At 40.1% G+C, this 25,502-nt stretch overlaps 1 protein-coding gene across 12 annotated transcripts in view; it reads left to right on the top strand.

Annotated features, from left to right (window-relative positions):
- The window catches only part of PITPNM2 (phosphatidylinositol transfer protein membrane associated 2), a 450,474-nt gene that overhangs the window by 323,129 nt on the left and 101,843 nt on the right, over positions 1–25,502 (top strand). For 7 of the 12 annotated variants that reach the window (XM_089661994.1, XM_089661992.1, XM_089662000.1 and 4 more), the window contains 4 exons: positions 4,067–4,171; positions 7,155–7,222; positions 15,432–15,524; positions 25,170–25,414. In XM_089661994.1, coding sequence (XP_089518120.1) covers positions 4,067–4,171; positions 7,155–7,222; positions 15,432–15,524; positions 25,170–25,414 — 511 coding nt within the window. The remainder of the gene's footprint in view (positions 1–4,066; positions 4,172–7,154; positions 7,223–15,431; positions 15,525–25,169; positions 25,415–25,502) is intronic. The other 5 variants (XM_089661996.1, XM_089661999.1, XM_089661997.1 and 2 more) reach the window with 2 other exon arrangements.

Raw genomic sequence — 25,502 nt, 5'->3', positions numbered from 1 at the left:
GGATTTTGGTCCACTTTTCTTTACAGATCTTTTCTAAATCCTTAAGGTGGCTATCGCTTGCCAACTCTTAAGTTTCAACTTTCTCCATAAATTTTCTATAGGATTAAGGTCCGGAGACTGGCTAGGCCACTCCATGACCTTAATGTGCTTCTTCTTGAGCCACTTCTTTGTTGCCTTGGCGGTATGTTTAGGATCATTGCCATGCTGTAAGACCCATCCACAACCAATCTTCAGTGTTCTGGCTGAGGAAAGAAGGTTCTCATCCAAGATTTTGCAATACATGGCCTGTCCATTGGCTCCTCAATGCTGCAAAGCCAGCCTGTGCCTTTAGCAGAGAAACAGCCCCAAAGCATAATGTTTCCACCTCCATGCTTGAATCCAGGGATTGTGTTCTTAGGGTCATAGTCTGCATTTTTCTTCCTCCAAACACGGCAAGTCTCGTTTATGCCAAAGAGCTCACTTTTGGTCTCTTCAGACAGCAGCACTTTCTCCTAATCTTTCTCTGAATCATTTAGATGTTCATTGGAAAACTTCAGATGGGCTGAATATGTGCCTTCTTGAGGAGAGGGGGTACCTTGTGGGCGCTGCAGGATTTCAATCCTTGGCGGGATACTGTGTTACCAATGGTTTGTTTGGTGACTGTGATCCAAACTACCTTGAGATCATTCACAGGCTCCTCCCATGCAGTTATGGGCTGATCCCTCACTTTTCTCATGATCATCCTTACCCCATGAGGCAAAATCTTGCATGGAGCTTCAGACTGAGAGCAGTTGATGGTTATTTTGTATTTCTTCCATTTGCGAATAATCGCTCCAACAGTTGTCTCCTCACCAAGCTTCTTGCTGATGGTCTTGCAACCCATTCCAGTCTTGTGCAGGTCTACAATCTTGTCCCTGACATCCTTTTACAGCTCTTTGGTCTTGCCCATGATGGTGAGGTTTGAATGGAAAAAATATTCTGTGGACATGTATCTTTTATAGACATAACAAGTTGTCATTAGGAGCACCTTTTTAATTTGACAGGACTAATCTGTGTACCACAAGAGCACATAGCCAGTCTGCGGGAATGCCAGAATTATTGTTGGTTGGTAGGGGATCAAATATTTATTTTACTCACTGAACTGAAACTCCATTTATAACATTTGTATCGTGTTTTTTCTGGATTTTTGGTTGATATCTGTATCATACACCTATGATAAAAATTATAGACCCTTCATTTCTTTGTAAGTGGGTAAACCTACAAAATCTGCAGGGGATCAAATAATTATTTTCACCACTGTAGTTTGGTGGAAAAATGTTTTTAGACCATACTGACCATACTGTATACATGTAAATTTTTTACACATCTATTAACTCTTTTTCTGCCAGGAATGTATTAGGTATCCTCAACAGGCATAGGTGCATAAATTATGTCACGGTCATGAATGGGTTATTATGCAGTCAGCAGACAAGAGCTGCTGTATAGAAAGAACTCCAAAATACTGTACATGTCTTTGTCCTTCTTCAGGAAACACCCTCCGGTCACATTGATCCTGACTTTGAAATCGTGCGACTTACAGTGAAGTCGCAAAATTTCAAAGTCGGATGACATGCGGATTTGAGGCGCGATTTGTAAGACATCTGACACAGATGTATATGCAAATCGCACCAAAAGTAGTGCATGTACTACTTTAGAAATCAGTGCTGCTCCGGCCAAGTTGGAAACCGCACCGATATGACTGCTGTAATTGCGGAAAATAGGGTGCGTCTTGCCATGTGATTTGCAAGTCGTCTGGCATGCAAATCGCATGCCAAGTCACACCCAGTAAGACTGGGGACTTAAAGGGGTTTATTTACTAAAGCTGGAGAGTCCAAAATCAGACTCCCTTCTGCATAGAAACCAATCAGCTTCTAACCTCAGCTTGTTCAATGAAGCTTTGGCAATGAAACCTGGAAGCTGATTGGTTTCTATGCAGAAGGGAGTCTGATTTTGGACTCTCCAGCTTTAGTAAATAAACCCCAAAGTGTCTGTGTCTATTTATCAACTGTAAACACAGTACCGGTCATTTCAAATACAATAATAACATAAATAAATCTTTTTTTTTTTTTTTTTTTACTGACTGTTTTGGTTACCAGTCTTTAAGTGTATCTATAGCCAAAACTATTTTTTTTATGTTGTATAAAGTACATAGGGATATAATCCCTGTCAAGTTTTACTGCTGTCTGAGCTCTATTTGAGAGATTTTCCATCACTTGTTCTGAGTACAATATTTTACCAGGCAAGAAGTGGAAAAATCCGCAACAGGCAAATAGAAAAAAAAAATCTGATGTGGTTCTAGCATTCCTCTAGAAAACCGGCATTAAACTAAAAACCAAAAATAAATGATATTGTCAGTTACTAATTCTTAGTGGGCAGGCTGTTTTTTTGTCATTTTTTGCCTTTATTTTCACCTGTTGATCCAGCTAGTAAGTCTGTTTTTTTTCAACTTCCTTTAACAGACCAACTGTCAGCCAAAATGACAGGTAAGGGGGTACTTACAGTGGCCAGCTTTTATCCATTTATGTAAAACCTTTATCTCAAAAGGTAAAAAGCTGTTGTTGTAAATGCTTTAAAAGTGTTAGCTGTAGTTTGACTTTAATTTGTTAATCAAGTCCATCTAAACCAACTAGTGTTTCTAGCACCAACTTTTCCCCAGCTTGACAATGATGCTGTCCAAATGTGCCTCCGTTCCTTCCCATCCGGAATTGAGGTTCTTTAAAACATAAAGTACATTACTAGCTGGATCACTAGGTAAAAATAAAGGGGGAAAAAAGCCTAAAAAAGAAAACTAATGCAGCCACCACATTCAAGGATTGGTAAGCTGCAATGAATAACATTTTAGGTGTTTAAAAACACTTTTATTAAAACAAATTTATTTACAGATAGCAGGGCAACATCCTGGATAAGGTGATAGGAGGAGACCACCTTGGGCAGAAAGTAGCCTTAGGTCTCAAAACAACCTTATCCTTGTGAAGCACCAGGTTCCTCACAAGTCAATGCCACCAACTCCAATACTGACCTAGCGGTGATGTTGACAAGAAAAAACACCTTGTGAATGAGCTCAGCTACGGGAAATATCCTGGTTAGGTTTGAAGGGAGGCTGTTGAAGAGCCGTAAGTACCAGAATGAGATCCCGCGGTGTCACCAGAAAGCGTCTAGGAGATGCTAAATGAGCAATCTCCCACACAAAGGCTTTCACCAGGGATTGAGCTGCTAAAAGACACTGGAAGAGGATAGCCAAAGCTGAAATGTATCCCTTGAGAGTACTCCATGCCAGATACTGAACTAGACCCAACTGGAGAAAAGCCAGGATATTTCCCACAGAGTATTGTCTAGGATGAAACGTTCTCTGCTCACACCATGCAAAGTAAGCCTTTCAGATGCAATTGAATATTTTTTGAGAAGTCAACTTCCTAACATGGAAAAGTGTTGGGATAACCAAATCTGATAAGCCTCTGTCCCTCAGACCCGGAGGTTCAGCACCCAGGCTGTCAAAAGCCAGTGACTAAGAAGATGGTAGATCAGGCCTGCAGACAAAAGTTCTATACTATCTGGAAGAGGACAAGGGGAGTCTGCAAGAAGCTAGAGCATGTCACAGTGCCAAATCCTTCTGGACCAGTTTGATGCCACAAGAAAAAAAATAATCATCCATTACCTGAGGACACTAGCAGAAAAAGGATAATTGTCAGTGGGAGGGGTTATATGGGGGTCTTTACAGTTCTGTTTGCCAGTATCTGGTAATCTGAGTTTAGCGATGTATAACTAGTTGTCCAAGGCTATGCCTGTGTCCTATACTGTACGATCAAGAATTAAACTTTTTGGCTATAGATATATTGTAATGCAACTTTAGCCAGGAGCTATTTTGCAACTTACTTGGCCTATGTACAGTACTATAGTCTAAAATGGCTTCTTACAGATTTAGTCATAGCATGCTTTGTCTGTGTGAAGTTTCCGGTTGCTTGGGGTATTCTCAGGGATCTTTAAAAGCATGTCTAGATATTTGATTTTGTCTTTTTTCTTTTTTCTTCCTTGCCATCCTTGTGTTTAGAAGATTTGTCAGACAATGAGGAAGTGCTGCCAAAAGAAATTACAAAATGGAGCTCGAATGACCTCATGGACAAAATTGAGACAGCTGAATCTGATGAACTGCAAGGTGAGAGTAGGATGTCAATGTGTTTGAGCTGCAGTGCCGGCCAAGGCATATAGGAAATGTACTTATACTTCTATATCACAACACTTAAACCTATAATATCCCAGAAAAGTAATCTACCTTCACCCTTGAAGGCCAGCTAAACAATATATATGTGACTTTTCTATAAGCAAATACATCAAATAAAACCAAAAATTATAAATAAAAAAATATATATACAAAACTATGAAAATTGTAAAAATTATGTCCAAAGTCCCACCGTGTCCAAAATAAAATCAAAGATCCAAAAAAATAGTCCCCACAAGTGTAAAACGAAAAGCTTAAACTTTTTCTTCTTCTTTCATCACCAAAACCTTCTTAATACTCGCAAATCCTGATATTCATACACCTCAAAAAGAAAAAAACTCAACATAGTGTCATACCTTAAATGATATAGAACACACGTGCCACTCGCTGTGCAGCATGCAAAATATTAACTAAAAGTGTATACTCAAAACAAGTGTCAAAGCACATACAGATAAGTGAAATGACAATATGAGTGAAAACACATTCACATAGGATATGCAATGCAATGTTTGAAAACCACTCCACAAATAACACTGCCAGTGTATAACACCACACCCTATATATATAAAAAGGTGATAGCCAAAAACCCAGATCACCACTCTCCAACTCTTATATGGATGGGTAATTACCCTATGACAGAAACAGCAGGGCAGATTACCACTCTGGGTTACACTCTCCTCTCATCGATTTTCTCCAAAGACTAGGGTCACTTCCTCCTCTCCTACTCCCGTCCTGTGTCTGCAACAGATTTTCACTTTTCCTGACTAATCCGCATGGTGTAAAAATTAAAACGGGAAAGAAGCACCTGTAATGGTGGCAGCAGGTAGGTGGATCTGGAATAACAAGTGCAGAAGTTTCAAACTTTGCACATCCTGATCCTTTAAACTTTTTTCTCATGACATCCACATTCTTAAAGGGTCGGTGGTTAAAGTGTATGTTAAAGCAATTGTTTTCCAGTTTAGGTTAGATTATGGAAGGGTTAGATCCTTTATCAGTTTTTTTGTTGTTCCTATGTCCCCATAAGAGAGAAAATGACAAAAATCTAAACATTTTAAGTTGTCTTCCACACAAGAAGAATATTTTCCTATGTGTATTCCTTTTCTGTGACTGTTTAGGATGGAAATCTGTTCACTGTAGAGGAATTTCCCCTTATTTCCTGTTCGCAACTCCAGAACAGGAAATGGACCGGAAATCTGTGGGACATAGGGGGAAAAAAAAGAAAAATAACTTGATCTAAAAATCTGTAAAATCTGATCTGTAAATCTTACAGTGGTGGTATCGGGGTTTTACACATACCACACTCCAATTCACTCCACGACAACTGTGAGTCCAGTCGGTGTGCAGCCACTAGATTGCTTTCTGTGATCCCCAGAGTCTGTCTATACCAACATTCCCCACCCTATTCCCCAGCAGGCCCTCCCCTGCCATCCTTCCCAGGCTCCTCTGTCCTACCTGCGGGCTTGAGACTCGCATGGCAGACGTTGTGGGGTGGAGGGGAGGGAGACCAGTGAACATCTGTTTGTTGATCTCCCAAAGCTAAGATGAACTCAGAAGTGATGTGTAAAACGTTACATCACTTGTACACTTTAATAACATGAATGGAGCATGTTTTTGTCCCCTATGTGATACAGTAAAATTTTTTTGTGAATTAAAAAAATTAAAAAATAAAGTTACACCAAGTACTTAAACTTTCCCGCACATGGGCGAAAAAAAAAAAATTGGAGCCTACTCCACCCCTACGTGCATAAACGAGTGTAAATTTACCTGTCAGAGGAGTCTGTGTACAAAAATGTTGCTTGTGATACACTTGTTACATATCTTTGCACACCCCAGAGTGAGGGAAATAAATTCTAGAGCCATTAGGCCTCATGTACACGGGACATTTGAAAAACACTTCTGAACAATGAAACTTGACTGCTGGAAAACGTAGGTTGAAAAATGTCTGTTTAGCCGCATGTGCATACCGCGTTTATGCGCGATTGCGCTTAGAAGAATTTTTTAAAGATAACACCAGGAGACCTTCCAAAATGCCCAGAATGCACTGAAAAACAGTAAAAAGTAACTATTTCAGACATTTTGAGAGAAATAGAGAGAGCAGAAGCAGAGAGAGCAGTATGTGTTGAGATTACCTATCTTTTCTGGTTGTATTCAGTATGGATCCCATCATGAGCATAATGCAGCATGTTCCACCATTTTTCCTTCACACAGAACATTAAACTGACTGCGCTGGTGTACTAGGTCCATTTGAATACATGGAAAACACTTTGCATGCATTTCTGATGATGAAAAAAGGCTCTGGACAGCATCTGGATATGGAACAGTTAAAAAACGCAAATGCTTATAAACACGGTTAGCCACGTTTACAAGCGTTTGACGTTTGAAACGCGTATTAAATCTACTCCTGAACGCAAGTTTGGTGCGTTCAAAAGACCAACTGTAAACTCAACTGCCTGTAAATGACTGTAAACGACTATATGTACATGGACACATAGGAAAACATTAGGGAGAGTTCTGGGGCTGCTGAAAAAAATGCAGAAAAGCTCCTGAACATGAGTTTATCAGCTGCAGTGTACATGAGCCCTTATTCATAGTGAACTCTGCCCTGCCATAATGATCTGTAGAGGCTTTTTAAGCATCACAAGTACTTTTCACAATTTATCCATTTCATTAGAGGGTCCTATAATTGCAAGTGTACTGAGGACAGCGAACCAAAATCAGTGTTTAAATAGTTCTGCTTATGAGTCCAACTGCATGATTATTCAGGAAAGAGTACTGATACTGTATAGTGCTCAGAGAGCCACAAATGTGACAGCACTGTGCTAACATTAGTTGAAGTAGTAGTGATTTCATACAGATGAAGCTAATTAATTTCTGACCTCTATAGTGTCTTCTCTAATACCATTGTTTTCTTTGCCTTTAGATGATTCCTATCATGAAACGGCAGAATATACCGTCAGTTCCAGTGTGGAAGGATTAAGCATAATGGAGGTATGTGATGTGACTTAAATATCTTTGTAACACAAGAGATTGATGGGACTGAATATTGGACTTAATAGTGGTATTGCATCCGCTAACTGCTGTGCGCTGTCAATCAACCGTAATCAAACCTCTAGTACAAAACTCTGTGGCCATGCGCTTCAGTGTGACTGGTGCAGTGGCCAGGGAGGGGAGCACACTGTGGAAAGCTGTTGCATACTGTTCTTTGGTCTACCTCCGCAAAGTCCCCTTCCCCCAGCATATCTTCATTCTAACCTCCAACCCGCCTCAGAGCCCCTTCTCACCAGCATTGCCTAACCTCCTGATCTGTAGTACTTCACTACCCTTAGCGGCAACTGAACCACTGTTTGATTGCCCATTGAGAAGTCAGGGTCTTAGCGCTAGATGGGTATGCTGAACTAGGAGGTGCAGAGAACATGGAAGAAGAGACATAGATTTGTTTGGCTGATTCGTATATGAGACTGAGGGAACGCATCAGGAGATGCCCCATGTGCCAAGGCCTGGTGACATTACAGTGCCTCATATTTACTATGGAAATATTATCTGGCATGAAGGCTTCCATTTTGTGTCAGGAGCTATGGTGGATTTATTGGGCTAGATGTAATGTATGATAGAGACCTGTGAGATACAAATGTATTTATTTACATGACTGAAATATCAATTTTGGGTAATCTAAACTTTAGAATATTACTGTTATTAGGTAAACAAAAAGGAGCTTTTTTGTCTAAGCTGCTGTCATGTGCACAGTAAAGAAAATTTGAACTGTGAAACATTTTTGGGCTCTAAACTGAGTATTCTTTAGGCTGTTTCAAGGCATCTACAGACAACATATTTGCTTTAACAACTTCAAGTGGCTTTAACCTGACACTACAGTATCAAAAACTTTAAAAAACAACGTTTTGGTGTTAGGTATACTTTAGGGGATAGTTATAAAGCAGTAAATGTGACCTTCACCTGTAGTGAAGGTGAAAGTTAGGTTTGTTTGTTTTTTTTTTTTGTTTTTTTTTGTTTTTTTAAACTGTATAATGCATTGTTCTCATTGCTTCATTTCAAGTGACAATATGCAATAAAAAGCGTTGCACTAGACAGTAATTAAAAGCTAAGTTTGCCCATACATGGCCTGTTCCCAGCCTGTGACAGTGAGACAAAGATTGGGCCCTGTAGGACTTCCTTAGTAATAAGACATTTGGAATCACATTTATTTCTGCACAAGGCACAATCAATTCTATGCGCTCCATGTAAGGAAGAAATGGAAGTGGTTTTTGGCACATGAGCAGCTAGGCCATTTAGGCTGAATCATGCAAGTGGCCTAGATGTGTTCCAAGAGGGGCACAGTTTTAACTTTTCACCTCCTTAATTCCTAATGAGTTCTTTTCAAATCCTGAGCACCATGTATAGCTACCCTTAAGGTGGGAATAGATGGTTTGAAATGTGGCAAGTTCAGCAGTGACCATCTAAATTTCGTTTCATCTATGACCATTCCTGTTCAAGAAAAGTCGACCTAATAGTCAACTCCTCTCATGCCAATCAGTTGAAGCACTGATCAGTTCATTCTGGCAGTGGCACAGTATTTTCAGAATACAATAGCACAGTAGGGAAGATTCCTTAATCTACCTTCACCACATGGATGAGGGAATATGTTTGTTGTTGTTTTCTTTTTTTTTTTTCTTTTGTCAGCCGGCCAGTCCCCTCTTTGTCCTTTCTTACCCTTCTAAAGCCATTTTGTATTAATGTGTAGTAGTGGACAGAAGTTCTTATTAAGACGCTAAATGTCCATCTTAAAGTGGTTTGAAAGGCAAAAGGTTTTTTTCTTTTCACCTTAATGCATTTCTATTGTAGGGAAAAAATCTTTAATTAGAATCTCCCCCCAGCCCCCAGTTCTTGAACACTTACCTGAGGTTTCTCTTGATCTAGTGCTGTCCTGTCTGCAATGGCTCTTCTTCCCTCTTCCTGTATTCACAGGAGGCTCTGACGGCCAGCGGGTGCAGGGGGTGGGCTGATCCACACTGTGTGTGCCTGTGGACAGCTTGGTTTGGGAGTGTGCCCACACAAATTCCCCTATAACAGCTAGCTTGTTATGTGTGCACTTACAGAAGAGGAGGAGTAGAGTGCACCAACGGGTTGACCAGAAGAGGAGTTTCGGGGCCGTTCTGTGCAATGCCATTGCACAGAGCAGGTAAGTATAACACCTTTTTATTTTAGGAAAAAAATAATTAAGGTTTACACCCACTTTAACCAATAGTTTTAACAAAAATGTTAAAATGTTTGCCGACTGTTTCTCACTAGAGAGGATCAGAATCAGTAATAAAATATATTTTTATTTTATTTGGTCAAGATTGTGATTTGTCAAGATTAACATGAATACATAGGGAGACTTGCTATGTTTTCTCAGCTCTCTGGGTAGATGCTACTCAGAACCATACTCTGCTGTATAAAAGGAAATTCAGGTGACTTCCTGGGAAGACAGAAATTAGTATTGTTTTATGTACCAGAATCATTAATCTGAATCGGTTGTGCTTAGTAGTGCTTTTTGTGAAGTCAGTTGAAACCTGGCTGTTTGCAATTAGACCATTATGGTGTAGTGCGGATGAACTTGTCACTTTTCAGGTACAGATTTTTACTTCCTGCTACCTAGGACAAGTGTCTAGTGCTACTCTACTCCTACCCAAACAACTGGTTAGTTTTGGTATCACACCAAGATCACATGCCATATCTACACAACACAGAAAGTCTATGGGTAGAAACACAGTTTACCCACTCTGCCTCAGTCTGCTCTCAAGAAGAGTAGAATAGACTTTCATCAGTAATTCTGGTAGCAGAGTACAAGGACATAGAGCATAATTTTGTGGAACAATAGTGATGACCCAGCTGAATTGATCTTCCACTTATCGCTTCAGTATCCAACAGGATAGACAGGCCTTAATGAGCTTTAGTATGGGCGTTCTACAAGCCTTAAGAAAGCTCCCCAAACGTCCTATGCAGGGTTTTGAGACGTTGTATGGGCAATTTACAAGCACTAAAACTGCACTACAAACTCCTATAATAAACTCTAATGGTATTAACACCCCGCAAACACATTTGAGGAGGGTCACCATGGACTTGAATGGGAGGCGTTGAAATGCTTCAGCTCCTCCTGACTCGGCATGAGGCTCCAATTTTGAAGCGACGCTAACGCTACATGTTTTGCTAATGTGAACAGCACTGTGTGCTGCCCATAGTATAATTTCCATAGGTGTTTGAAGAGCATTAAAAACGCCCCTCAAACACCTGCTTTCAAAGCTAGTGTGAACTAAGCAAGTTGATTTGTGTGTTTCATTTCTTGTAACCATGACCTATGTTGGCTGTTCAAACGTCTTCTGAATTTGAATATCCTTTGGTCATGTTCTACATGCATTCCTGAAGTAGAACTAAAGGTTTGAACCTTTTTCTTAAATTGTGTATAGGGTGATTATAAGCCCTGTGCCATCTTTTTCCAGTTGGGGAAATTTCCTTTCATGTCCTGTCCTATAGTGAAAACAGGAAGTCAGAGGAAGTCCCTCCAAAGTGAGATAATTCCTGGTTGGCATCAGATCTAGTGTTCTCCTCTATTATTGTTTTGGTGACCACTCAAAGTTTGGGATTTTCTTTACCTTTCGATAAGGCCTCATTCACACATTTTCAGGTTGCTCTGATCTGGTCACGCGATCTTCCCTGTGTTAGCCAGTGGTGTTGCTGGGGAATGGAAAGAATGCACAGACAATGACAAGTAAAGCCTGAAGTGGTGACGTCACCCTTAGGCTTCAATGGCTCGTCCATTGTTGGCTCTCCCTCCTCTTCTCTGCAGCTGCGCTGGCTGTTTTAATGCTAGTTTGGTGTAAGCTGGAATTCCTTTTTAACAAAAACACACACACACAAACACACACACACACACACACACACACACACACACACACACACACACACACACACACTCCCTCTCTCTCTCCCTCCCTCTCTCTCCCTCCCTCTCTCTCCCTCCCTCTCTCTCCCTCCCTCTCTCTCCCTCCCTCTCTCTCCCTCTCTCTCCCTCTCTCTCCCTTCCTCTCTCTCCCTCCCTCTCTCTCCCTCCCTCTCTCTCCCCCCTCTCTCTCCCCCCCTCTCTCTCCCCCCCTCTCTCTCCCCCTCTCTCTCCCCCCCTCTCTCCCCCCTCTCTCTCCCCCTCCCCCCTCTCTCTCCCTCCCTCCCTCCCTCTCTCTCTCTCTCATTATTTGATCCCCTGCAGAATTTGTAAGTTTGCCCACTTACAAAGAAATTAAGTGTCTATATTTTTTATCTTAGGTTTATTTTAAATGATAGAGACAAAATATCAACTGAAAATCCAGAAAAAACACATGATACAAATGATATTAATTGAGTTGCAGTTCAGTGAGTAAAATAAGTATTTGATCCTCAAGCAAAACATGACTTAGTACTTGGTGGCGAAACCCGTGTTGGCAAGCAATGAGGTTAGACATTTCTTGTAGTTGGTTACCAGGTTTGCATACATATCAGGAGGGATTTTGGTCCACTCTTCTTTACAGATCTCTTCTAATCCTTGAGGTTTCTTGGCTGTCACTTGGCAACTCGAAGTTTCAGTTCCCTGCATACATTTTCTATAGGATTAAGGTCTGGAGACTGGCTAGGCCACTCCATGACCTAAATGGTCTTCTTCTTGATCCACTTCTTTGTTTCCTAGGCGGTATGTTTTTGGTCATTATGTTTTTGGTCATTATCATGCTGGAAGACTCATCCTTGACCCATCTTCACTGTTCTGGCTGAGGGAAGAAGGTTCTCATCCAAGATTTTACAGCACATAGCCTTGTCATTGTTGCAAAGTGGGCCTGTACTTTTAGCAGAGAAACAGTCCCAAAGCATAATGTTTACACCTCTGTGTTTGACTGTAGGGATGGTGTTCTTAGGGTCATAGTCAGCTTTTCTTTCCTCCAAACACAGTGAGTCACGTTAATGCCAAAGAGCTTAATTTTGGTCTTATCTGACCACAGCGCTTTCTCCCAATCCTTCTCTGAATTATTTAGAAGTTCATTGGCAAACTTCAGATGGACCTGTACATGTGCCTTCTTGAGGAGGGGGACCTTGCGGGCACTGCAGGATTTCAGTCCATGGCAGCGTATTGTGTGACTAATGTTTTGTTTGATGACTGTGATCCAAACTGCCTTGAGATCATTCAAAAGCTTCTCCCGTGTAGTCCTGGTCTGATCCCTCACTTTTCTCATGATCATCCTTACCCCATGAGGCAAAATACTGCGTGGAGCTCCAGACAGAGGGTGATTGGTGGTTATTTTGTCCATTTGCAAATAATCACTCCAACAGTTGTCTCCTTCTCACTAAGCTTCTTGCTGATGGTCTTGTAGCCCATTCCGGCCTTGTGCAGGTCTACAAGCTTGTCCCTGACGTCCTTTGACAGCTCCTTGGTCTTACCTATGTTGGTGCCCAAGAAAGAGATTCTGTGGACATGTCTTTTATACACATAACAAGTTTTCCTTAGAAGCACCTTCTTAAATTGACAGGACTAATCTGTGTACCACAAGAGCACATAGGTAGTCTGTGGGAGCCAGAATTATTGTTGATTGGTAGGGGATCAAATACTTTTTACTCACTGAACTGCAACTCAATTTATAAACACTTGCATCATGTGTTTTTCTGGATTTTTGGTTGATATTCTGTCTCTATCATTTAAAATACACCTATGATAAAAAATTATAGATCCTTCATTTTTTTGAAAGTGGGCAAACTTACAAAATCTGTAGAGGATCAGTTAATTATATGACACTCTATAAGTCTTTTGCCTGAGGCATGGCTATGTTTGAGCCCATCCCTGCTGTTTACTACTTTAACACTTGTCAGTATTCATCTCCGGGAATACACGGTACTGTCCTGTCTGTATCGGTCTCATCTGTGGGGGGGGGTTCTAGTTTCCTCTAATGGTTTGTGGACACTAATGGACTTGGACTACCCAGCTGCACAACTAAATGTGGGTTTATTTATAATGCAATATTGATAAAGCCGCAGAGGCATCCATCATGAATGTCCCAGTAGTGTGACTTCACAGAGGATTAATTCCTCCTCTCACTCGAAAGGCAGCATATTTTGCATTCATCTGATGTCTCTTTCCCTCCTTTTTCTGTTTAATACTTCACTTGCCTGAGGAAAGCGAGCAGTGAACATTTGCAGATTTGATTTGTTTGCAGATTTGTTCGCTGAATGTAGGTTTAGCTGCGTAACATAAAATGCAAGCTGTGTCATCACTACTAGGAGAGGTGCTGACAGAAGCTCTCACATATATAACTTGCTGTGAAGTCACATTACACTCCTTTTTCATGTTTGGAGTTCTCAGGGGAGGGGAACAAATGTCATCTTTAGCAGGCACTCAGATGTTGGTGTTCTTTATTCCAATTAAAACTTTTTTTTTTTCTAATAAAGTATGGAAAGAGTCCCCAATAGGGAGATTCCTGTGTAATGCATATCAGACAGAACAGGAGGTGAGGAAATATTTTTATTGTGTGGGAAAGGTCTAGAAATTCCATTGGGTTTTCTGTCTCCACTTCCTGTCCAAGCACTTCCAGTTCAAGTGACATGTCAGAGCAGGAAGTGAATGAAAACCATGCCTGAGCTAAGAACTCTCCATAGATCACTGAGCAAAGAAGTAGGGATCACTGGGGTCTGGATGATGTAAGGTTGAACTGAACCATGCCTGAGTTCTATTGTCCCCCCTCCCCATCCATCTGTTGATCTGAAGTCATACTGTGCTTTTAAAATAAGTGTTCCTGGGTATAAAGGTGTACCACCTTGGTCTGGTTCGTTTGTGTAGTGTGAGTGCTCCGAACCAGTCAAGTGCACCATGCTTGGGACCACTTGGAAGAGGTGGTACTGGGCATGGTTCACTTGTGGTCCAGTACAGTTCAGTTCAGTGTGAGTGCAAACCATGCCAGAACACAGACCTCTTCATAGATGACTGAACACAGAAGCAGGGATCACTGTAGCATGGTTGGCACAGATGTCCGGGTGTACTCCTACTCGGACCAGTTTAAATAAACTATGCTTGAGTTCCATTTTCCCCCTTCCCACTCTCCCGCTGGTTTGTAAGGAAGTTTTCCCGGGCACACTTCCCTGCTAACCAGACCAGCAATCCCTGTTACACTACACTGTTCCCTATGGAAATAAATTTGCTCCAGCATAGTTTGTACTTGCGCTGCAGCAAACCGTACCGGATCGCAAGTGAACACACCTGGGACTACCTGTTCTAAATGGCCCCAGACATGCTCCCGGACAAAGTTCCAAGCACTCGCACTACACAAACCAACCAGCCCAAGGGGATGAACTGCGCCCAGACCAGTTAAATATGTTAGTGTGAGTTCACCCTAAATGTGCCAGGGAACATTTCCTTATAGTCCAATGTGAGTGCAGACCAGTGGGAGAATAGGAAGGGGAAACAGTGGTGCTCGGGCATGATTCAGTTCAACCATGCCCAGTGTGAGTGCACCTTTACATCATCCAGACCCCAGTGATTACCAGTGATATGGGGAGTACTTTGCTCAGGTATGGTTTGCATTCACACTGAAGTGAACCGTTCTGTGCCACAAGTGAACCCCGCCCAGAACCACCTCTTCCAAGTGGTCCCAGGCACTGTTTGGAGCACTCACTCTAAACAAATGTACCAAGGGGATGAACCGTGCCCAGACACAGTTAAAACTGCCAATGTGAGTGCACCCTAAAACTTCGAGGGGTCTGACTCTTCTCTTTTTTTACCTGAAACTGGAGGTAGACGTTTGAAAATCTCAAGGCTTCTTGTTGGTGTTCTTTCTCCATTTAAATAAGAGCATGTTTGCAATCTAAAGGCTGCGTTCAAACTCAAAACACATACGAAAAAAAAAAACTAGTTTGAACTGCTTTGCCTACGGTGTGAAGGTTCCTAAGAAACACAAGCAAAGCAGGTCAAAAACAGCCTTATAAATGTCATATATGCTGCACCATTAATATACGAATCTGCTGTCTTGGTCCAACAAGGCTAGAAAGCATATCAAATGCAGGAAAACAACACCCATCTACCCAAACCCAAAGACTATACAACCTAGTGTGTGGTTTTTTTTTTTCCCCCCATTTGACAATTTTATTTTATATCTGCAGTTTCTTATTTCTAGACCAATCTATGGAGACTGAGTTGTGTTTGTGCTTTTCTGTGCAGAGGCACACAGCTGTTCTCCATGCACAAGTCATTGCCGGCATCCCAGCTGTCACTCTCACAAATGTCATTACAACTTCCACAGTTTTGGCTGCAGTAAGTACAGTAGGATGTGGCTTCTCTAGGTCAGATTGGGATGTTTTCTGTTTGAAGTAATGAAATGGTTGTCAAACTAACTCCCAGCATGAAACCATTCTACATTAATCTCAAATGTGAAATGAAGGATTCTTTATAGTGTCTAACAATGCATGTGCATTTTCTCAGGTATTCCAGATTTGCGTACAATAAAATAACACATTTTATCGTTGTTGTTCAATAGATTTGCCACTTAGTTTGTGACAATGTGTGTATATATAGCCTTTTCAGTCTATTGCTTAGATTTACATGGGGGTTGATTTACTAAAACGGAAGAGTGCAAAATCTGGGGCAGCTGGGCATGGTAGCCAATCAGCTTCTAAATTCAGCTTGTTCATTTAAGCTTTGACAAAAAAAAAAGCTGGAAGCGGATTGGTTTCTATGCAGAACTGCACCATATTTTGCACTCTCCCATTTTAGTAAATCAACCCCATTGTGTGTTAGTGTTACAGTTTGTAATGAAATATGAACACAGGAGAAATCATATTTGTTCATTACATACTCAGGCTTTACTTCCTGCTTTGCAGGCTACACTGTGGATTTACTTTGCTGGTAAGCAACAAGGTTGATTGAAGCCGAGTCAGGTACAGAGCTCCCTCAAGTGGTTAACCTACAAATCTTTATATAATGGCTATGTGGACAAGTAATGGAGAGCATGTTACCCAAAAATCATCACCTCTTGGAGAGAAGAGTTGAAATTTGGCTTATTATGTAAAAACAGACTTTTGGGAAAAATCCCTGAGCCAATGACACATGCAGGAATTAGATATCTGGGGGCATGCTGTACATCACATCAAGAGAGTTCACAACTCCCTCAAAATGCCATATTGCCAGGTAGTAACATTTTGGTTTTTGGGGGTTTGTTTTCTTTTTTTTTTCTCAAAAATAACAGCATCTGCAGATTGAAGTGCAAAGGTAACTTATAATTATGAGAATTCCAAAATGGCTTTTGTGACGGTTATACATATTATTATTATTTTTTTTAATCTTAAACTATATGTAAACCGAATCACTAAAATCTCAAAACGATAATGAAATTTCAGCAGCAGTTTTTAGTCTTTTCAAATCAAGACTACCTAGTGATCCTGCCATGAAGATTCCTGGTTGGCACTTGTCTTAGGGCTCATGTACACTGCAGCTCCTAAACTGACGTTCAGGAGCTGTTCAGTGTTTTTTTCTCAGCAGCCCCTGAACTCTCCTTAATATTTTCCTATGTGTCCATGTACACATAGTCATTTACAGGCAGTTGAGTTTACAGTTGTTTTTTTTTAATGCACCAAACTTGCGTTCAGGAGTAGATTTTACCAGCGTTTCAAACGCCAAACTCTTGTAAACACGGTTAGCCGCGTTTATAAGCATTTGTGTTTAGAAGCGTTTTTTAACTGTTCCATATCCAGATGCTGTCCAGAGCCTTTTTTCATCATCAGAAATGCATGCAAAGCATTTTCCATGTACTCAAATGGACCCGGTACACCAGCGCAGTCAGTTCCAGGTTTCGTGTGAAGTAAAAAATGGTAGAACGTGCTGCATTATGCTCATGATGGGATCCATAGTGAATAGAACCAGAAAAGACAGGTCATCTCAACACATACTGCTCTCACTGCTTCTGCTCTCTATATTTCTCTCAAAATGTCTGAAATAGTTAATTTTTACTATTTTTCAGTGCATTCTGGGCATTTGGGAAGGTCTCCTGAGGTTATCTTTTAAAAACGCTTCTAAACGCACATAAACGTGGTATGCAAATGCGGCCTAACTGCTGTTTTTTTAACCTACGTTTTCCAGCAGTCAGTTTCCATCGTTCAGAAGAGTTTTCCATTTCATTAGATGTAGCTGCTGTATTAGTTTTCTTTTTTTAGGCTTTTTCCCTCTGTTTTATACAGACACCACTCTGGATAAAGGAGCACAGGGGACAGCAGCATTGCAAGTCTGCTGAGGAAGGGAGTGTTAGAAGTACTAGCAGTTTTAAATACAGTAACAAATTGAAGCTGGACTCCAGTTAATACTTTAGTCAGTTACAGCAAACAGTTGTTCCTTTTCAGTTAAAGGTTTTGCATAAATGAATAAAAGCTAATACTTTTAAGCACCCTTGTCAATGTTAATTCGCCTGTCTCATTCCTGTAACTGCAAGAGAGCTTTTCTGTTGAAAAACAACAGACTTACTGGCTGGATCACCAGATAAAAATAGAAGAAAGCCTAAAAAAAGGGAACGATTGCAGCCATCACATCCAAGAATTGGTAAGTTGCCATGTTTGCTTTTGGGTTTAATACTAATTTAACTATATAAGTGAATATATATACAGTATATTTAATATATAAACCCAGAGCCATATAATTACACACATACACACACACACTGTCCAGTGGTTGTAACGCATCAGACAGGCTACAAACACTGTTAGAAGTAGTATCCAGCAAAACAATGCTGCACAACCAAATGGCAGTATGTATGTTGTGTGTGTATATATATTATATAAGGCATGCCTGCCCTTTTATAGTTACCAGCCTGAACCATGCATTGGAGGTAGGAATGGTGGTATGAATGCTCAGGTCCTAATAAGCTTCATATATACACATGTGATACTATAGCTACCTATAGGTTTGTGGTAGGGTTTTTTTTTGTTTTGTTTTTTGTAGGGGGGAGGGGGTCCACCTGGTTGCTTGCGTAGGCAACCTACTGGTGCTTTCTACCCTCTTAAACTTTGTTTATTTATTCATATTTCCAAGCACATGTTCAAATTTCCTCCTTAATCACAAATTTCAGGCCCTGTATTTTCCAGCAAGGTATATTTGTTCCCTTTAATGTTGCACAGGGGAGCTTTTCAAAACATTGGTCATAGGTATAGTCTTTGCCAAGCTGCATTTTTCTCATTTATTTAAAGTGTTACTAAACCCAGGACCCTGCATTCATTATATCTGGTCTCCCACAGTACACACAACATGGACATGCAATTATTTTAGTAAATATAAACTGCTAAATACCTTTTCTCATCAGCATTTAGAGCAGTCTTGTGGCTTCTATCAGTATCCAGCAGAGCACTGGTTAAAGCTTGTAGGAGGAATTTTCTCTTGGAGGATGCAGAACCCCTGACCTCTGTCTGGGCAGTGCTGATCACATGCACTCTCCGAAGAAAACCAAAAAACCTCTCTAGCAATACACACCAAACGGAGCATGTGCAGTGTTTCCACACAATATGTCTTATCAGTAGATAAGAGGGGAGGATCAGAGAAGTCAGGATCAAACAGCGTTTTTACACAATGCAGAGGATTAACCCCTTAGGTTCCACAGTGAGTATAACAAGCATGCTTTACTTCGTATACAGACTGATTTTACTGTTGTGGGTTTAGTAACACTTTTATTTCTTCAACATAATAATTTTTTTTTTTTTGTGATTTTTATTTTTCATACTTGAATTACCAGTACTCTATACAGCTAAATGTGTCTTCACTGTAGGGCAAATGTGGGGCAGGTTTACTTTATAGAGATTGATGTTTTTCTGTTTTAGATTCTGCCTACATCCCATTTGTGCTTTCTAAACAAGGTTGTTTTAATTAATATTACTAACAACTCTAAATGTCTGCGTCAATGGATATATAGACCCTTGTCTGTGTGTCCCTTCACTTCCTGTCCCAGAAATACAACAGTTATTGAGATAGTTGTCATTGGAACACGTTGTCCCCATTGGAAGATTCCCCTTACCTCCTGTTCTTGTGACAATTGTAAAATCACAAGGACAAATAGCAAGGGTTCATCTTTCTAATGGGGACACAGACTAGACTGCAATGTTCTTAGCTCTTCTCTACACCATCCAAACTAAAAGAAAACTTTTGGTTTTACATACACCTAATACTATTTGAAATGCTTGCAAATAATTACATTATTAGTCCTTACAGTTCATTTAGGTTAATTTTTCCTTTCCCTTATCATCTTTCATATCACCTTCAGCCATATGACATGGTTTCCCCTTAACCTTTGTCTGAATGTTGTGGTATGTTGCCTTAGGGGTAGAATTGGTATGTGGCTGTGTCTGTGTGCAGCTATAAGAAATGAAGGGAATGCTGTGAAGCTTGTTTTAATAATTCAGCAGACTAATTGGGTATGTAAAAAGTGTGCAAAATAGTATGCATTTGCTGTGGTATATTCTGAGCTTACAGTATATATTCTGCAACAATGTGTATTTAACGCCATTTTCTTGTTTGTTACGGAATCAGATGTGACTAGGATGCATTTTGTAATATGCATTTATATCCCCACTAAAGTCCTTTTGAAGAGGGACAGTCATGTCTAACATATGCTAATTAAAGAGTCACATAACACTATTTTGAGTAGAAAACCTATTATTTAAGATACATAGACTTATTTTAATAGAACTTTTGTCTAAAGTACGAGGTTCACTGTAGTCCTAGCAGAAGCTGAGTAAAGGTGTATTGCATCTTCCTGCACTTATCTACTTGTACTAATAGTAATGATAACGTAAAGCAGAACTCCGGGCAAACACTTCTTTACATGTTCTTGTTGCTGATTTCCTACCTTCACTGAATATGTCATCCTTCTTCTGGTTCACTCAGTACTTGCTCTGAAATAGCCTATTAATTTTCAAATTAAACCATTAATTCTCTTTAGTTTCCTGTTTGTAAGACCAGCGGCTGCTATGTCTCCTATTCCCCCAGACACTTGGCACATCCCTTCTGTAGTTCTTTCTCCAGGAAGCAGTGTTGTACTTCAGCTCCACTTGGAGTGATGGGAGGACAGAGACTCTCAGACACATTCAACATGTACAGGCCTAGTGTACCCGCCCACATTTACTACAACTCCCTGTGGATGATGGGAACTGTAGTTTCCTTTTACTGCAGAGAGAGGAGAGGGTATGATGTAATCCCTGCTGTTGCACCTCCTCCTTGGACGAGCGGATGCTGTTATTTTTTAAATTACAGAGATGAGATCATGTAAATTCAATTAGACTTTTCTCCTAAATGGTAAGGATTTTCAACATTTTTTTAAACTGTTTTGTGTTTTGTGTAGGGGTGTTCTAATAGGTGAATTTTTTGCCAATCCCCGAATTCTTCTTTAAAATCCGATATACTACCACTATAGCACCCTGTATGTTTTACTTTGATAACTATATATGTTATTGGTAAAACTTGTATATAAAAGCTAGGGGTTTTGGATCGTGGAAATAAGGTAACATTTCTATCAGGCTCCCATTGGGGAAATTTTCTATTTTTATTCCTGTAAAACCAGGGAGAGAAATGAGGCTGAACTGCCTAAAGCTTTGAGGCAGTTAGCACCAAGACATGGAGGCAGAGACAGCAATAAAAATAAAGGTTTTTCATAGTTTGACTTTCAGCTTTTAAAGCAAAACTTTACTCATAACAACTTGATAAAAATGATGTTCTTTAGTAAGGAACATACATTCCACATTACATCACACACTATTTTGGTAGCATAAATGGTAAATTGCCTCCAGCATTGTTCTCGTTTCATCTTGCTGGAGGCTGCCATTTTGCTGACGCCCAGAGCCACTGAACAGCAGTAAATCTTTAAGCTGTCAGCATATAACCCTCTACAATTTAGGCACCATGCTGAAAAATAGAGAGCAACTGACCATGTGCAGAGCAGGATGAGACAGTGTATTACTAGTTTTTAAATATTATGGACACTTATTTTTAATGCTTTACATAGCTATACCTGCAGAAGATGCCAGCATGAAGTGATCTAGCAGGACCTAATTTTCTGAATATTCCAAGAACAATATATGAACTACCATTGCTTTGCTGAAAATTGATGTTCCCTGGCTGTCAAGTTGTTTCTTATGCAGGCCATAGACGGGGAGAAAACTGGCCGATTTTTCAGCCGAAAAAAAAATCGGCTGATTTTTAGATCGTTAATGGGGTAATCGGTCGGCCGTTTTTTTCGTGCTTTTGACACTTTTTTTGGTCGGTCATGTTGGAAAAAAAATCAGCCAATTTTGTCGTTCGGCCGATTTTCACGGCAATGATGGCCATCTTTTTACCGATTTTAAAAAATGCGCATGAGCAGTGACCGGCAAGAAGAAGAAAAAGAAGGAATAGAATATGAATAAGAAGAGGAAATAGAATATTAATAATAAGAAGAAGAAAAGAAGAAATAGAATATGAATAATAAGAAGAAATAGAATATGAATAAGAAGAAGAAATAGAATATGAATAAGAAGAAGAAATAGAATATGAATAAGAAGAAGAAAAAAAAGAATTTCAGTCCGATATTATATTTGACATTTAAAAGTATAGCAACATTGTATCTATTTGTATCCGAATAGAAACATCTGTATCCGAAATGGATACAAATAGGTACAATGTTGCAACTTTTTCTTCTTACTATTCATATTCTATTTCTTCTTTTCTTCTTCTTATTCATATTCTATTTCTTCTGTCAAATATAATAGCGGAGCTCTCTGCAGGTACACCGTTATTATATTTGCCGGCCATAGACGGGACGAAAATCAGCTGACTTTTTTTTACCAATGGTGGTAACGTCGGCCGACTGAACGACCGATTTTTCGTTTTTCTAAAAAAAAAAATCCGTCTGGATTTCTCCCCGTCTATGGCCTGCATTAGGCTTTGGTTACTTACATGGAATACATATGCAGGTCATAAGTCCTGACCTCACTTGCTTGCTAAGTATTGAATACACATGACAACCAGATAACCAGCATGTGACCAGTTGACCCTCTTGTATGATTTTCCTCTAAATCTAAAGTGACTCTAAATTCTAGTTTTAAAAAAAAATCTATTCAAGTATGTTTTCTTAACTCAAAATGTACCTTCTATTGCTCTCAGCCTCCACCAAATCTACAATTTTTTTTTTTTTACATCCTCTTAGAAGGTGACTGCATTCTTGCTCTATGGTCCCACTGTATGTAGAAACAGTGCCACCCTCTCTTGCTCGCTCCCGGGAGTGAAGAGTAAAAGGAGAGGTTCAGGAACTATTTTTCATGAAAAATATATTACAGGGTTATTAGCTAGTGAATGTGTATAGATTATTTTTGGAGAATAAGTATATATTTTATTGTCACTTTAAATGTATGTTGAATGTGCATTGTTTATAGACTGTGCACAGTAATCTGCTCCACCAAGCCATTTCACCATAAAACTGACCTAGCATTCATTTTAAGGAAGTGGTTTGATTTTGCTGATCGGCCTCTGTGTAAGATAAATGCAAAATAATGAGCAGTTCCAGCCGCTGGTATGATAAGCAAACCAGGAACGCCTTGTGTGTGCCATCATGTTCAGTTTCTGCAGAACACCAGATGTGCTTCTTCATGGCAGCAAATTTCTTATCTGCTGCTTTACACTTTCTCTTTGTGTAAATTACAAAGCACGTTCCATATAAACACAGCAACTCGCTTGCGCCAGAAAACTTTTAACTGCTTGGCCTTTGCTTTATCTTACGACGTCAGAAAATCACAGCTGGTCCTATTTAGATCAACCCAAATTTTATGGTTCAATTGTATAATAAATACATTGTGTTACCATGGTGCTATAAAACTTGTATGGAGATGTCTGAACCTGTGGTTATCTTATTTATTTTATTCCTTAAAAGGATTGTGCACAGTAGTAGATTGTGCACAAATTATTACTAATATATTACTTTGATTTTACATGGGATTTTGAGGCCATGGGCTCATTCAAGTGGGCACTGAACCCCATACATCAAGAAGAGTCCGCTTTTCTATTCTAGCACTGATTTTCATGCAGACAGCCGATATTAGTGAATGGACTTCCATGAACTGTATGGACTGACCCGCATAGCCGAGTTTGAGTACATGGCCCTAGATGCACAGGCTCTGCATTGGGGTCTGTGAACCGGTCCCTGTGCCCAAAGTGCTCTTCACACTGTATGGGACTCCTCCATTGGTAATGGAGGTGGGCCCATCCCACAGCCATCCCAGAGCCAAAATCTGCAATTTCCTATTTTAAATTGGATATTAGAGCACATGCATCCATATATATGGACAGCACAGTGGCTAAATGGTTAGCTCTTCCGCCTGGCAGTACTAGGGTCATTGGTTCGCATGTTCTCCCTGTGCCTGTGTGAGTTACCTCTAGGTGCTCTGGTTTCCTCCCACACTCCAAAGACATGCTGGTAGGTTAATTGGCTGCTGTTTAAATTGGCCCTAGTATGTGTGAATGTGAGTTAGGGACCTTAGATTGTACACCTCTTGAGGGTTAGGGACTGATGTGAATGTACAATGTATATGTAACGCGCTGCATAAATTGACGGTGCTATATAAGTACCTGAAATAAATAAATAATATATAATAATGCAATGTGTACGAATACATTTGTAGCAATTCTATGCTACACTGTGTAAACGTAAAGCAGGATGGGATAAGCATGTTTTTTGTTTTTTTGCTAGAACAGAAAGCCCTCCATATTACTACACAGAGGTAAAGGTAGACAAAATGTTTTAAATCACTGAACCTTTTGTATTACATTGCAGTTTTTAGGCTCTATTGTAGCAGAACACTCATTTCTGTGAAATGTTTTGCTGAAAATGATGGTTTTACCTATCTTGCTTTATAGCTGCATGTTTATTTACAGTGTGGTTAAAAGATTATGCTTTGTTGTTTTAAGTTCCCTATATTCTGTATTTCATTATAATCAGAGTATAACATCTGTAGTTGTACCTAATACAGTTCTCAGAGCATGCTGTGTTGTGTAGATTCATACCCTAACCCCACTTTTGTATAACAACTGTTACCTTAATGTCATGATTAGACATTAAGGTAAAATCTTCCTCTAACAGAGGCAGCCATTGTTCGCCCTCTCATCCTCTTCCTCTGAAGATGCTAGTTGCCAGACTATTTTGCTAACTGGCAGATTTCAGTTCTTTTTAAGTCACTGACCTGCAACAGGTAGGCGCATCAGGAATGTCAGAAGTCATCTGCATATTTGTTCTGGGTTAGGCCTCATGCACATTGGGCGTTTGCCCAGATCTTCTGAATGCCTTTTTTCCTGGCAGAAGAAAAGCTGTGTAGATGCGTTTAGTCGCATTAAGCATTTGGTATTTCATTCATTCCATTTGCATAATAATAATTTATTCTGGCCATTGAAATGAATCATTATGTTTTAAATGCTCAAAGCATTTAGGTGCATCAGGCATTTTTTTCTGCCAAAATGCTCCTCTCCTGACTGCACATGTGATGGGTTTTTTCAGCTTCCAAATGCCCTTGCACGGACACATAGGCTAACATGGAGGGGCATTTAGAGGCAGAAAAAAAAGCCCAACACTCTTAAAAGTGGTGTTTTTGACACCCTGTTTGCACAAGGCCTTAGATTCTGCTTTGCGCCTACCAGCACCTGTAAAATGGAAAGTCGGCAATGGTGGCTGTTCAGAGGTGCCTCAGACTCAATGTTTAATATGATGTCAATAAAATACATAATAAACGAGAACTCAGTATTTTTCTGGTTTTCCAAACTGTCCGTAGTCTTTTGAATGGAATTTCCAAGTGAAGATGCATGAATTTGTTTTGAGTTCCTCTAAACGTAAATGATTTGGGTATACTTTTTGTGTTGGTACTAAGCATTACCAGAGACATGCTAAATGATGTCTTCTATTCTTTACAGGATGAATCGGCACAAACCTCCTTGCAGCCATGTAAAGTCCATGTACTCATATTGGTGCTTCATGGGGGTAATATCCTGGATACAGGCAGCGGAGATCAGAATTCCAAGCAGGGTGACGTCAATACCATCAAGTCTGTGTTTGACACGGTGATGAGGGTGCATTATCCAGCAGCATTAGGACACATTGCAGTCAGGCTCGTTCCCTGCCCAGCCATCTGCTCAGAAGCATTCTCATTGGTATCCAAGTGAGTCACTCTGTCTTTTTTTTTTTTTTTCCTGCACCGATTGCTTACCTAATGTCTCAATATTTGTGTCTAGTGTCCAGATTTTTAT

Source organism: Staurois parvus, unplaced genomic scaffold (genome assembly GCF_062004578.1).
Source record: "Staurois parvus isolate SC_StPar_1 unplaced genomic scaffold, SC_StPar_1.0 ptg001418l, whole genome shotgun sequence".
Classification (NCBI taxonomy): Eukaryota; Metazoa; Chordata; class Amphibia; order Anura; family Ranidae; genus Staurois; species Staurois parvus.
Note: the sequence above shows the minus strand (reverse complement) of the source record. Positions and strands in the feature narration are given on the sequence as shown.